Genomic DNA, 14,675 nt, shown 5'->3' with positions numbered 1-14,675 from the left:
TCAAAGCCAGACTCAACTACTTAGCAAGTAGATAAACAACTCAGACCCTGCCTCTAAATAAAATACAAAAAACAGGGCTGGAGATGTGGCTCAGTGGTTAAGTGCTCCTGAGTTCAATCCCCAATACCACCTCCCCCCAAAAAAAATAATCGAAGGAAAATAACTAAACCACACTGACTTCGAACCCTTGACGCTCAGTTATTATACCACATTCTAATTAGCTAAGTCTACATATATAATACTTAATAGCTATTCCAAAGAACACAAACTGTTGAAATTTCAGACATTGAATAGTGTTTAGAGGTTGGGGGGAAAAAAAAACATTGAAAATAACCATTATAGTGACAGATGATGAAATTGTCATAGAATTAGTATCTCAAAAGGATACTGTCTGATTGTCTGGTAGCTTTGTTATATTTAATGATTGCACATATAAACTGACATTGAAAGGCATAGTAATATCAGCTCTCGATAAAGCAGAATGAGAAAATGTCTTTTCCTCAAGGTTGGATCTTAAATATAAGGGCAAATCTAACAAACTGATCATACCCTCTCAGTGATGTTTAGGTGTGATTTCACTTATTGACAGCATTCATAACTAAAATACATGTATTATTTAAAACATGCACATTGCTATTTGTAGGAATATGTAGTAGGTCCATGGGGAACAGCTGATTTTTAGTATTTTTATAGGCTGAATTTTAGAAGAATGAAGGAAAGAGGCTGAGGATAAAAAGAACAAGATTCAGTACTCTGACCATGGTTTTGTAATAAAAAGATAATAGACTTTTATTGAGAGATTCCACATGCTTACTTTTAAATTACTTATGAAATTCAAATAATCTTTAGACAACAAAATAGAGAAGCATATAAATTCTTGTTGAGAAGATGCTTTTAGTTATTCTCAAGAGAAGTAGCAGTAAAGAAGTGTGAGAACAATGATTCTCTATGAGTTCATTGCATAGTCTAGGTTGAAACAATTGATCTTGGTTTTTAACATATAGAAAAACATAATTTCTGTCATACTAATAGTTTTCCAGTAGTTTGTACTGCAACTCATGATTGGACCATGGTAATAAAAAACTTTCTAAATATCATATTAAGGAAATAGAGGCCAAAAAATAAAATAGGTAAATCTAAGAAAAAACAGTTACTGAATAACAACCCTTTAACAAATTTATGTAATTGTTAATTTAAAGTACAGTCCCTCCAGAATTCAGCGTTTGTTTTTTTTTTTCCCATTGAGAAAATGCTCAAGTATTGGTTCTAGTCATTGAATTAAAGGCTATATCCACTTCTTAGAGAAGGTATGGTAATATTAATAGATATTAGAAAGATCATAGCACAAAAAAGACTAACATAAAACTTTATTAAGAAGAAAAATGGGGAAGAATGAGTAATAATTTAATAGGAAATTACCTATTATTTTCATACTACTCCAGGTTTTTAATTTCTTCCATTAGTGATTGACCCCTAGTTTTTGAAGAAGATATAGATTTGGTAAGAGAGCTCAAGCCTAGATCAGGGCTAGAGTGAGTGAAAAATCATAAGAAAGAACTGGAAAAGGTTCAAAAGTTTGAGAACGAACAAATATTGAAACAATATTCTTAAAGGTAATCAAAGGGATTTTGGAGCATTCTCTATGGTACCCCTTGCCCAAGGTAAAAAAATAGATGTTAAATAATATTTGTCTTTGGATAAGATAGCAGTAGGTAACAGAATTTTTGGTTTCACCTGCTCTTTCAATTCTTCATTTGATTTCAGACCATCTCTTATTATGACCCCAAAGAAATCACTATTATCAACTAGATGTTGTATTGACTGAAAAGGTTTTTAGGCCCTTGTCTCTCCACAGCAAAGCCTGGGATAATTGTCTAAATCTCTTGGAGTCCTAATTGCACTAGTCCAACTGTGTTACACTAACACCCATTTGTTTCTTTGATATAAGTGTTCTAAGTTGACAGGAAAATGTTCTATGTGTTATATGTGGTTCAAGCAATCTGTTAACATCTCCAGTGGTGCCTTTTAAAATTACCATAAGAAATATGCATAGGGATACACTTTGGCAACTTTTGCCTTACATAATCATATTGAAGAATACTAATAGATATTGATAATAGTAATATTATTATTTATTAATTCTTAATTAACATTAAGAATCATATTGTTAGTATGATGTGGAGGTTTCCAGATTTATTATCACAGGACTTTGTTTTTGATGATGGTATCATTATTTGTATTTATAAATCTTCAGTATTGGGTTACATTCTAATACACTGCATTGTGGAATGTCAGGGGACCCCATAAATGGCTGCATCTCAGGTCAATCCACTTCCTCCTCTGGCACACATTAAATAAGAGCATGTTCAGTGAGAATAACGTTAAACTCGGTGGCAAGTCACGCAATCTTAAACTTTCTTAACCCATTTTGTCCCACTGGCCCAGATGTGGAACATCCACAAAAACTTAAATATTATATATATATATATATATATATATATATTTTCCATAATAATATAATTATGTTATAATGTAATTGCAAGGTAATAATATTAATATTACATATAAGCTCTAGATTATGATTTCCAACCTCTCTTAATGTACTTGTGTCAATTTTGTTGAAATATTTGTGGAACTGAAAATTTGAAACTTAATGAGTGAATTCTATAAACCTGTGATAATTTTCTGTCAGTATCTCTCCAGTTCATATATTTGCTCATGGAAGTAATAACTCAAAATTTTACCTTTCAAGTGAATATGCTTCACATTCTGGTTGATCAAGATTTAGATGTAACTTAATCTGGAACTATTTTTCTCTAACTATTGTGTGTGCAAAGGGAAACCTACAGTTCATGATCATTTTCAGATTCATGGAGATCAGACAATAATAGCAGTCTTACCATGGTTTGATAATGTATACATGGGTTTAGTGTGGCCCGAACTTCGGTATCTGTGTATTTGTAAGGCTTCCTTAGAGTAAAATTTTTGTTTGTTCTATTTTTATGTTTAAAAGCTCCAATATAATTTTTGTTTCATAAGAATCTTACTAAGCATATGAATTTGATTAATAGGCAATGTTGCAGTTGCATTTTTATATTATAAAAGTATTGGCCCCTTGCTTTCATCATCTGACAACTTCTTATTGGAACCTCAATCTTCTGATAATTCTGAAGAGGAGGAAAGAGTCGTCTCTTCAGTCATTTCTGTCTCAGTGAACTCAAATCCACCCACATTGTATGAACTGGAAAAAATAACATTTACACTAAGTCACATAAAGGTAAGTTGCTTTTTTAGATGGTGATACATTCAGAGAAATGCTTTTTTTGTTGTGGTATTGTCATTTTAATACATGTGAGTTTTATAGCTTAAAAATATGGATGTAAAATTAAGAGAGTAAAATGTTTTCAACTAACTTTTCTATAAAACATTTTTATATTCATAGTGTTCTTTGAAGTTTCTGATCAGTACCAAAGAATTTACATATTTGGTTCTCTAAAATTGTTATGTTTCAGTTTTATTCTTTTAAGTACACTATTCATTTTGGAAGTTTTCATGCCTTCAAGAAATGAATCATGAGAAAGTATCACAGTTGAAAATATAAATGCACTTGTTCAATAAGTGAGGTCCTTACATTATAATTGTAATTTAAAACAATTTTTGTAGGAATTTGGGTGTGGAGTAAAACAAAATCATACAGACTTTTATAAAATTTCATAAATAGTCAAAACCACTTTACTCTTTTATTTTTATTCAAAATCATTTTTAAATTCAAATATAATTAAAGCTATATAGTAAAAAGCACCATTTGAACTAGCCAAGCTATTTTAGTTCCCAGTGAATAGGGAAACTCAAAAATCATGGATTGTTTGCTACCTTTGTACAGTTGATGATTTTCCTGGGCTTTCAGCAGAATTTTGGTTTTTGTACATGGTCAAAGAAACCTTCAAAACTCCATTTGAAGAACCTTGAAGCTGGCCATTAATTCGTGTGTTCATGTTAGTGGGGAGAAACTTTCTAAACCAAAAGCATACATATGCATACACATAATGCAGATGTGTCATTGTTCAATGAAGACTTCTAAAGGAAAGCAACTAAATTTATAGAAAATTCAAGTAAATAATAGGTAAACAATGATAAGCATTACAGAGAGAAAAAGAAGTGTGAGTTTTTTAAGAATGTAAACTTGGACATAGGTTTCATTTTTTATTTAAATTTATATTTAATACATAAAAATATAAAAATTATATATATTTATGGGGTATCATGATATTTCAATACATGTATATATTACATAATGTTTTAAATCAGGTTAAATATATCTGTCTCTTAAAACTTCATTTCTTTATGATGAAAACATTCAAAATCTTTTATTTTTGCTTTTTGAAATATACAGTATACATCATTTCCATGGTCACTCAACTATGCAAAGTGTCACAACAGAAATTCTTTCTCTTCAAGCACAACTTAGCACCTATTAATAACCCTTTCCCCATTCCTCTCTTCCTCCTATTCTCCTCTCTTTTGGCAGCCACCATTTTATTGTCAACTTCTATGACATCATCTTTTATTCCATGATTAAGTGAGATTATATGATGCTTGTCTTTCTGTTCCTGGCTTACTTCATGTAACATAATCATTTCCAGTTCCATACTTGCAGTCACAAATGGTGGGATTTCATTCTTTTTTGTGGCTTTATAGTGTTCCACTGTGTGCATGTACCACATTTTTTTATCCATTCATCAGTTGATGGACCTTAGGTTGTTCTCATTTCTTTGCTACTGTGAATAGTGCTTCAGTAAACATGAGAGTGCAGATATCTCTTTAACATGCTTTTGTCATTTCCTTTGGATATACAATCACTAGTAAGATTATTGGGTTATATAGTAGTTCCGTTTTTAATTTTTTTGAGGAATCTCCATATTTTTTTCCCATCATGGCTGTACTAACTTACATTCCTACCAACAGTGTTCAAGGGTTCCCTTTTCTCATCCTTTCTAGCACTTATTAACTTTTGTCTTTTAATAATAGCCATCCCAACAGATGTGAAGTGATATCTCACAATGATAATTAGTGAAGTTGGAATTTTTTTCAAATAAGTTGCCATTTGTATATCTTCTTTGAGGAATGTCTATTTATGCCTATTTCCCATTTTTAATCAGGCTGTTTTTATTGTTCCATTTTTTTTTCTTTTCTAGTTTTTTATGTATACTTGATATTAGACCCTTGTCTGATGTGTAGTTAGCAAACATATTTTCCTATTCTGTACCTTGTTATTTCACTCTATTATGAACTTTGCTGTAGAGAAGATGTTAAGTTTGATGTAATCTTATTTGTCTATTTTTATTTTTGATTCTCGTGCTTTTGTGATTAGAGATACTAAATGTTTTTGTAGCTTAAAGTTGCAAAGACAACCCACTTCACTTTTTTTTCGTTTGAAAAGAACCAAAACATAAAGCACACATGTGAAAAGAAAAAATAACCCTCTTCAAAATAATCCATGGAAAGACTTAATTGTCCTTGATCCGACCACCTGTAGAAATGTTTTGTAACTCAAAATAATGACCCTTACTTTCTACTTACTCCCTGCATCTTCTTTCTCTGAGAATGACAATTTGACCCCTTATTATTTTCCCTGAGAAAACAGAAGATATCTCATACATAATAGCATTAGTGACTTGAGTCTCCCATAATTTATCTGTGATTTGACTAACTGTTATGCACCTTTTATTACCTCAGAGGAATATCAATAGTAGTAATAATATTAATAATAAAATATTAGTGGATAGTACAAAACAGTGTTATCATGCCATTTCTAAATGATTTACTTTGAAGAAAAGCTTTCAATTCTCATAAGATCCTTATGCATGATATACTGTTATCACATTTTATACATAAGGTAGCTGGGACTTCAGGAGATTAAACAATTTGCATGTGGTCAGTTGGCAATCAGTTGGAGAGGATGGCACTCCTCTGCAGACCTCCTTCAGAACCTTGCTCTCAATAGTCCTCATTCTTCTGCCCAGTCTGGTGCTCTTCAAATCCTTGACGATCTAATTCCCAAGAGAATTGGCTTCAGCCATTACCTCATCTTTCCTGGATCTCTCTACATTTACTTCAGTGTCTTAGTTAATGAATATACTCAAGTCTCTGACTCCTTAAAGTTTCTTTGCCGTTTTATCTCACCAAACCTCAGTAACTCTTCATTTTATACTTCTTAAAAATAGGTCTTCCCTCCTAACTGTCATCTTTGAAAGATTCAGATTTAGTTCTTTTACCTGTTTTCCCCTATGATAGACAAACTTCCTGAGCCACCCATCATCCCATGCCTACCTCCAATTTCCAATAAAATCAGTTTTCAGTGTCTGTAGTGTTGTAACTTGGAATGTGTTATTTTCAGCTGAAACATGAGGCTGAATCTTTTCCTATAAATGAATTGATACATGTTTGCTTATATTTCTGTATATCCATTACTAATTTGTTCCCAAACTCTATGATGGCACCCCATGCCTTTGAAAACACAGAAGTACATGTGATTCTCTGTCAGAAGTATTTTCTTCTGTAAAGTTGCTGTCCCTATGATCTACATTATGGTTGCTGTGCCACCATGAGCCTCGCTGTCCTCTCACCATTACCCCATACATACAGTCCCCTCTCTTCTGCATCAGGCTCCATGTTTCCCCAAGCCAATCTCATCCTTTTTCTTGGTTTATTTGTGTATTTTGGTGGCATATTCTCTGGTGGCTACTTGAGAAAAGAAGCATAGAAGATCACATTTTAAGCCCTTGCATTATCTGGTTATTTATCTCATAGATAGAGATGTAGCTATGGTGAGTATGAAATACTCATTGATACTTGTGTGTGTGTGAGATATATATATATATATATATATATATATATTATATCTATGTATATCATATCTATATCTATATACCTATTTATATATATCATCTCTCTCTCTCTCTCTCTCTCTCTCTCTCTCTATATATATATATATATATATATATATATATGATATATAGTCCTTGAAGCTAAGCTACAGCCCTTTATGTAGGAAAGAAAAAACTAATAGGCTTTTATATATCAAATATATCATATGATGTATTAATATATCATCTATACCTACATATCTATCTATAGTATCTATCTATCTATGTATCAATATTTTATGTTTATACCTTACCATTGTGTCTTCTAGATTGTAGTGGCACCCCCTCCTCCACACAAAAAAATATTAACCAAGCTTTGCCAGAAATCTTCACCATAATTGATTGTAAGACTATAAGCAAAAGAGACTCTACAAAAAAAAGTTCAATGTAGTTAAACTTTCTATTTTCCTGTTGCTCTGTTTTACTTGGCCACTGGCCTGGAAGAAAGCAGCACTCCAGGTTCTAAATGCTCTTTACTTGTTTTTCAAAAACATGAATCCAGTATAGTACTTTGTAGAAGTATGTTTGTAAATGCAAAATGTGATAAAAAAAAAAAAAGACAAGTCCTTTAACAAGGCCTCTGGCCTTGAGCTGGGGCTTCACAGAGATGACTACATTTCTAAGAGAAGTTACCAATTGGTAACATCCGGCAGAGGGAGGAAAGAAAGGGAAGAAGACACTCCCCTCTTCTCAGGTGTTGCCATTGAAGGGTTAACTTGCCCAGAACAGGGAAAGAAAAAGCTGTTTTTATGTGAACTTCTGCAGACTGTGAACTTCTGAGCCCCTGCTCTTACATGCTGGGTATAAAATTCTGAAACTACCTGAACTTGGGGTTCAGGGGATTAATTGATTACAGCAAAAGCTGTGCCCTCTGAACCTGGCTACAGCTAAATAAAACTGTTTCCTGCTATCTTCAGTGTCTTGCCCCATCTTTTCCTACAAGATAATATCATGATGCATGACACTGGGTTATGAATTATAAATGTTTTTTCTCAGAACTTTTTAGACCTTGCTCATATCTTCTAACTTCAAGGCTAACCTGGATGGTTTATACATTGAGTTAAAGAATATACCCATGAACTCCTTTAATAATATAAATGATCACAACTTTGTGACACAAGATTGATAAAATAACATTGTTGCAAGACAAATTTCAATTCTTTCATATAGCAATAACCTGCATTTATTAGAATTCATTTTATGCTTTATTTTCTAGACATTGCTTTAATTGTATTAATGGTATTTTAAATAAAATTAAAGCAACATTATATAACTTTTTCTCTTTTTCCATCAGTAAAATGTTTCTTTTTCAGATCACAGATAAGTATAGGACTCAGTGTGCATTTTGGAACTATTCACCTGATACCATGAATGGCAGCTGGTCTTTGGAAGGCTGTGAGCTGATCTACTCAAATGAGACCCACACCTCCTGTCGTTGTAACCACCTGACCCATTTTGCAATTTTGATGTCTTCTAGTTCTTCAATTGTAAGACAATTTCCCACTGCATATATATAAATCTGACTATCTTTCTTTTTCTGCTTTTATTCCATACAGTTCAAATGAATAATTAATTTTATGTTTTTCTTGGATATCAATAGCATATATAATATAATTATAAAACCAAAAATATTTTCTTTCTTTTAGTCTCTGTCTTACTCCCTGCCTTATAAGACATATCTAGTTTTGACTTTAGGTTATTTCTAATCTATGATTTATCTAATCTGTAATATCTAGTAGATTACATATTAAATATCCATCTATAAATTCTTAGTGTTTTATGCCACTTGAACTTTATAATGATTTATGGAATCTAAGGGTCTTTGTCTTTGTATTGAAAATTTATTTTTAACAGTAACAGAGTACCCTCAAATATTTAATATTTATTAAAAAATGACACATAACTAATATCATGTTTTTAGCAATATAGAATCCTACAAGATTTTAAAACATGAAAAATCTTAGATGAATAATTTCATACAGCGTATTTTCCTTTAGTAATATTTTACTTACTTATTTTATGCTTTGTTATTTTATATCTCTGAATCATATCTTCATGAGATTATAGATTTGCATCCATTCATACTTAGAATTCATTATTAAGTTTATAAAATGGCCCAACAAGCCTGCCTAAAGTAATGTCAATTTTAAAGATTATTTTTTCAGGGTGTTAATTAAGCAAAGAAGTCTCTATTCTATATGTAAAAATAAATACTTATCTAATTAGAATAAAACATTTTCCATTTCAAAGTCTTTGGACTATGCTATTTGGGTCTTCCACATATTCAGCTTTTCTTTTCTTTTTTTTTTTTAAAGAGAGAGATAACTTTTTAATATTTATTTTTTAGTTTTCAGTGGACACAACATCTTTATTTTATTTGTATGTGGTGCTGAGGATCGAACCCAGCGCCCCTCGCATGCCAGGCCAGTGCGCTAGCCGCTTGAGCCACATCCCCAGCCCCTCAGCTTTTCTTATACCTTTGTTTAATGTGTTTTAGATGAATCACTGCATAGAAATAAGAGTTGGACTTACCACTGATAAATCCATTTTAATTAACCATTTCCCATTATAACAATAAATTGTCTTTCCAATATCATGAAACCAATGATGATAATATCATTAAACCATAAACTAATAAACACTATGTTTAAGGGGAAAAATCACTGATTAGAGTACTGTTGAATTGAGTGCTATGTGATTTATATCACATTCTTCTGGATATTGAGTATTTTCAAAAGTACAAAATTTTTCTCATCTAAATGCACGTTTGTATTTTTACATTTTATGAACATTTTGATTAATGGTTCACCAAAAAAGGAAGTTCATTACATGTTGTAATTTCTTTGACAGGTTACTGAGTTATTCTTTTAACAGCTTTATTATTATTTCCCCTTAGGGCATTAAAGATTATAATATTCTTACAAGGATCACTCAGCTAGGAATAATTATTTCACTGATTTGTCTTGCCATATGCATTTTTACCTTCTGGTTCTTCAGTGAAATTCAAAGCACCAGGACAACAATTCACAAAAATCTCTGCTGTAGCCTCTTCCTTGCAGAACTTGTTTTTCTTGTTGGAATCAATACAAATACTAATAAGGTGGGTAGATTTACCTACTCTCTATTTTATTTAAAATTTTTCTTTTTCTTAAATATTTGTGTCCTGGAAACATGAATTGTAATGAAGGTCTTAATGGGTCAAACATACTGTATGAATTTTTCTTAAGCTATCTTTCCTAAGTTTGATAATACTAATGTGTCTAAGCAACTTGAGTCCATTAAGCAAAAATGTTCCTCATTATGTTGAATTATTGGAACAAATTAAAATTTCACAACAAACTAAAGAATGTTTTGTGTTTAAAGGGTCATTAAAGACCAAGAAGAGAGAGAATTGGGAACAAAGTTCACCTTAGGATCCAACAGAACATCAAAGCAGCTAGACTTTATAGAATGAAATATAATCAATTGGTTCTACCTATTCCCTACGCTTTATTAATGCCCCTTTACCAAACAATTTCATATTAGGTTCATCTAGAGGCAGACACTGAAATGGGATCAAATGTGTAATATTTTTTTTAGTGGAAGTAACTATGAGGATAAAATGAGCTTGGAGAGCAACAGGAGCTTGGAGAGCAACAGCACACCATGCAGGTTTGAGCTGAGGGAAAGGAGGAGAAAAAAGGAATTGAAGGAAAGAGGAAAAACAGGAATGGGTGGAGAGTTTACACAACAATTCTAAAGACGTTTAGCACAGTTGCCAAGGAGTTCTTACAGGGGTCCCTGAACCAAAGTCACCTGTCCAAGGTATCCTTATCTCTCAGGAACAGGAACATGGTAGTAGCCCTGCTCTATGGGTGGCTGGTTATCAGGCAGCAGCCAGCAGGAAGTGTGAACATGGCAATGGATTCCCTACAACAGCAGCAGCTGGAATCTGTTTCTGTACTCCTTGCAGTTGGAGATTACAGAAGTGTATTGTCATGATCACACAATGGCAAAGTGCCTCCAGAATTCCATTCTCCTTAAAAAAGTCCCAAGGACTGAAACTAAGAATCAGCTAGGTTTTCTTCTGGAAATTGGGTGTCCATCGTATCTATTTTAAATACTATGCACTGGACTATAAACTCCTAACCTAATTTTTTGTTTGTTTGTTTTATAACATTATTAGGACATCTTTCAATTGAATACACCTCCCACCATCCCTCAATGCCTATTTCCTCTTTCAGTTGTCTCCCAATATCATCCTTTCTCCAAAAATACTTCTTATAGTGTTTATTACAAATATTTTTTTTCTTTTTTTTTGAGCATGAATAAAATAAAGGAAAAGATAGATGTGTCCAAAGCAGAAGTAAACTTAAATATAACATAATCACCAAGATACCATGGTTTACATGTGAATAACCCACAATTTTCTACACAATGTAAATTTATACAAAGAATGTCTTTGCACAAGAGCCATAACTTAGCTCTATCACAAGACTAGTTAATGTCTTCTATTGTTGAAGCACAGTTCTTCTAAATCAGCTAGAAATAGCATATCTTTAAAAACTGACATGACAGGAGTATTTTAATGTCATCCATCATGCATAGTGGCATAATTTATGGAGGAATTCAAGATTTTATGTTATGATAATTTTAAAAGCAAATGCTTATGGATTCTTTCTTTTATTTCTAGCTCTTCTGTTCAATCATTGCTGGGCTGCTTCATTACTTCTTCTTAGCTGCCTTTGCATGGATGTGTATTGAAGGCATACACCTCTATCTCATTGTTGTGGGAGTTATCTACAACAAGGGATTTTTGCACAAGAATTTTTATATCTTTGGCTATCTCAGCCCAGCTGTAGTGGTTGGATTTTCGGCAGCATTAGGATATAGATATTATGGCACCACCAAAGTGTAAGTTAAGTTCTTAAGCATTTGAAAGACATTTCTGAATATATTTACCATGTCTTTGAAATGTTGCTTGTTAAAGTACGGAAAACCATATTTATGGACTTTACTGGTTTTTTTTTTCAGATGTTGGCTTAGCACAGAAAATAACTTTATTTGGAGTTTCATAGGACCAGCATGTCTAATCATTCTTGTACGTATATATAAAATTGTTATTAAAATTAAAAAATATATATATGATTAAAGGGTGCGTAAAATTTCCAGCAATCAGGTATTTTATTTTTAAGGAGAAAGGATTTTGAATACTGTACAGTATATGATTTATTAATATTTTATATATATTGCATTGCAACAGAAAAATATATACCTTATAAATTCTAAGCAATTATAATTCATTTGCCCCTTTTGGGGGAGGATTTATTTCTGCATAACGTAGGAAAAAGCATTTTACTTATCAGGAGCCTCTTGGTATACTTCAATACTGAGAGTGTGCCAACCAGCTGATAATCTGGTATTGCAGATGTTTACGTTATTTAATCTTTTATCGATGATCGGTCATCTTTGAAGATTAGACTGTCATCTTTATAGTTTTATCATCTTTATGTACCCTGTCATCATAAAGTGATTTTAAACTAAATTGCAACGTCGGAGACAGGAACCCACTATTTCTCAGAAGCAGACAAGTCATATATTGATAGTCCTATTTCAGCAAGGAAGAGGGCCTTTTAATTCTTATTGAAGGTGGTTTCAAACCTACAAATTTGGCAGGTATTATATGTTCCATTCTAAATAAAGACATTTTTATATGTCTCAAGAGCATTTCTAAGTGCTGAAAGTTTTCAACAGCCGGTCTGAATATAATAGTCTGACAATGAATCCGGGAGGTATGACAAGACTCTAGAATGGAATGAATTGTCAGTAGAAGAATTGTGACAATATTTTGGACAACTTTGTTCTATGTTTTGACCAAAACCTAGCCATAATTTTAATATCTTTTTTTCTGTTTTATTCTTTTCCCTGAGTCTTTTATGGTTGCATGAGAACTGATAAGTGGAGAAAAGCTTGAAATGCAAAGCAGAGAATTTTCATCAAGCTTTATTTTTTAATGGTGTGGATAAAATCAAGTGCATTCAGAAATTATACGCCCTAATCATCACAGAAAATTGTTTCTAATTCTCACAATTAATCTAGCAATATTTTAAGCCACTGGGTAGATTTCAGTTAAAACAATTTCAGCTAATTTATTATAACTGCAGTATTTTCAGCCCACAGAAGAATACAGACTGAATAGCATCCTGTTCTCCTATACCCTGGATACTGGGGATTGAACTCAGGGGCACTCAACCACTGAGCCACATCCCCAGCTCTATTTTGTACTTAATTTCGAGACAGGGTCTCACTGAGTTCCTTAGCACCTTGCTTTTGCTGAGGCTGGCCTTGAACTCTCTATCCACTGGCATGTGCCACCATGCCCAGCTGATATGAGTATTTTGTGTGAAGACATATTACATATATTCTAACTTTACTGATTATTTCTTTCCAGCATGGACAATCTCTGATAACTGTTTTATACCAGTAAAAGTTCTATCAAATAACTATTCTTAAAGATTAGGTGAAAAATAGCAGGCTGGAAATTATGCTAAAAACAGGAAAAATGGGAGCATGTTTCTGTAAAGTGAGAAAGGGAAAGTGCTCTCTGAAATAGTTTTTTACTGTTATTTATGTAAGTGAAAAGATAACTTTGGATTATCTTATACTAAGGTACTCAGGCTTCAGCTGGGCTTATCTAAAAATGAGTCCTGAAAACTTTCCAGAAGTCTAAATGGACATCATCACACTGTTCCAGTCTAGAGTTAATGAACCAATTTGTCTTCTGTACAGTTGCAGTATGATAATCATCCCCAAGTTAACCAGAAGGTCAGGATACTTAAGAAATGGGCAAGGCACCTCAGTTTTATTCTAAACCTAAATATTGCTTTTATTTATAGTATTTTTAAATAGCAGAAACTCTTTCTGAAGCAAAGTGAATTAATTAACTCTGGTTATATCCATTCAATACCAATGCTGGAAGGTAGATAATGTGATGTTAAATGAATTTTTTCTCTTGTTCCAGGATAATTTCTAGTCCAAAAATAAAGTAAAAAAGATTGAGGATCAAATATTTTTGGCCCGATACTTCCCATGGGTCTCACTAAGAGTCAGTAGGAACAGCTGTAGTCAAAAAAAAAAGAAAGAAAGAAAGAATGGAGAGAGGGTCTCAAGAGCTGATGGCCCAGAGTGAGGCATCCTTGGCTTTTGAGGAAATGCAATGTCCTCTATAGGAAGTTCTTCTTTTCCCCACCTAGTGAGGAAGAAAATTGGTGCTCCCCATCTCCTGAAAAGAAGGTGAGGAGGAGCACTCCAAAGATGTTGCAGGAAGTGGATCTGACATGGTAAAATAAAAATGATCATCCTGCTCCCTGATTGCTGGTGGGACTGTAGAACGTCCATGTCTCCTTGGTATATTAGAACAGAGTAGGAGGAACAGTTTTTGGAAAGAGTTTGACATGTGTCTCCTGATTTGAGGCCAAATGTGAACATATAACACCTGCTTTTGTCTAGAGTTTCCCTTAGGCTGCATGCTTGCTTTGGAATCCCCAGTAGCAGGAAAGGAAAGAGATACCATATGGTGGGCCTAGGAGTAAATTATGGGAAACACACAAACTTCAGCTGTTCTATGCACACAGAAAATTTAGAGAAGTAAAAAGGAATTGCACACCTGCCCAGATCAAATGAAGTTATATACATACACCTAAGCGAAGGGGTTGAATAGAGACATGGCTGCCTCCCTCTGAAGAATAGAAGGGATTAGGATAGAAATGA

At 33.0% G+C, this 14,675-nt stretch overlaps 1 protein-coding gene across 1 annotated transcript in view; it reads left to right on the top strand.

Annotated features, from left to right (window-relative positions):
* Positions 1 to 14,675, top strand: part of Adgrl4 (adhesion G protein-coupled receptor L4) — a 102,877-nt gene that overhangs the window by 65,824 nt on the left and 22,378 nt on the right. The window contains exons 9-13 of the mRNA XM_026410009.2: positions 3,072 to 3,277; positions 8,240 to 8,413; positions 9,823 to 10,026; positions 11,599 to 11,819; positions 11,940 to 12,006. Of these exons, the coding sequence (XP_026265794.2) occupies positions 3,072 to 3,277; positions 8,240 to 8,413; positions 9,823 to 10,026; positions 11,599 to 11,819; positions 11,940 to 12,006 (872 nt within the window). The remainder of the gene's footprint in view (positions 1 to 3,071; positions 3,278 to 8,239; positions 8,414 to 9,822; positions 10,027 to 11,598; positions 11,820 to 11,939; positions 12,007 to 14,675) is intronic.

The sequence above is a fragment of the Urocitellus parryii genome, chromosome 11 (genome assembly GCF_045843805.1).
Source record: "Urocitellus parryii isolate mUroPar1 chromosome 11, mUroPar1.hap1, whole genome shotgun sequence".
In the NCBI taxonomy this organism is placed as follows: Eukaryota; Metazoa; Chordata; class Mammalia; order Rodentia; family Sciuridae; genus Urocitellus; species Urocitellus parryii.
Note: the sequence above shows the minus strand (reverse complement) of the source record. Positions and strands in the feature narration are given on the sequence as shown.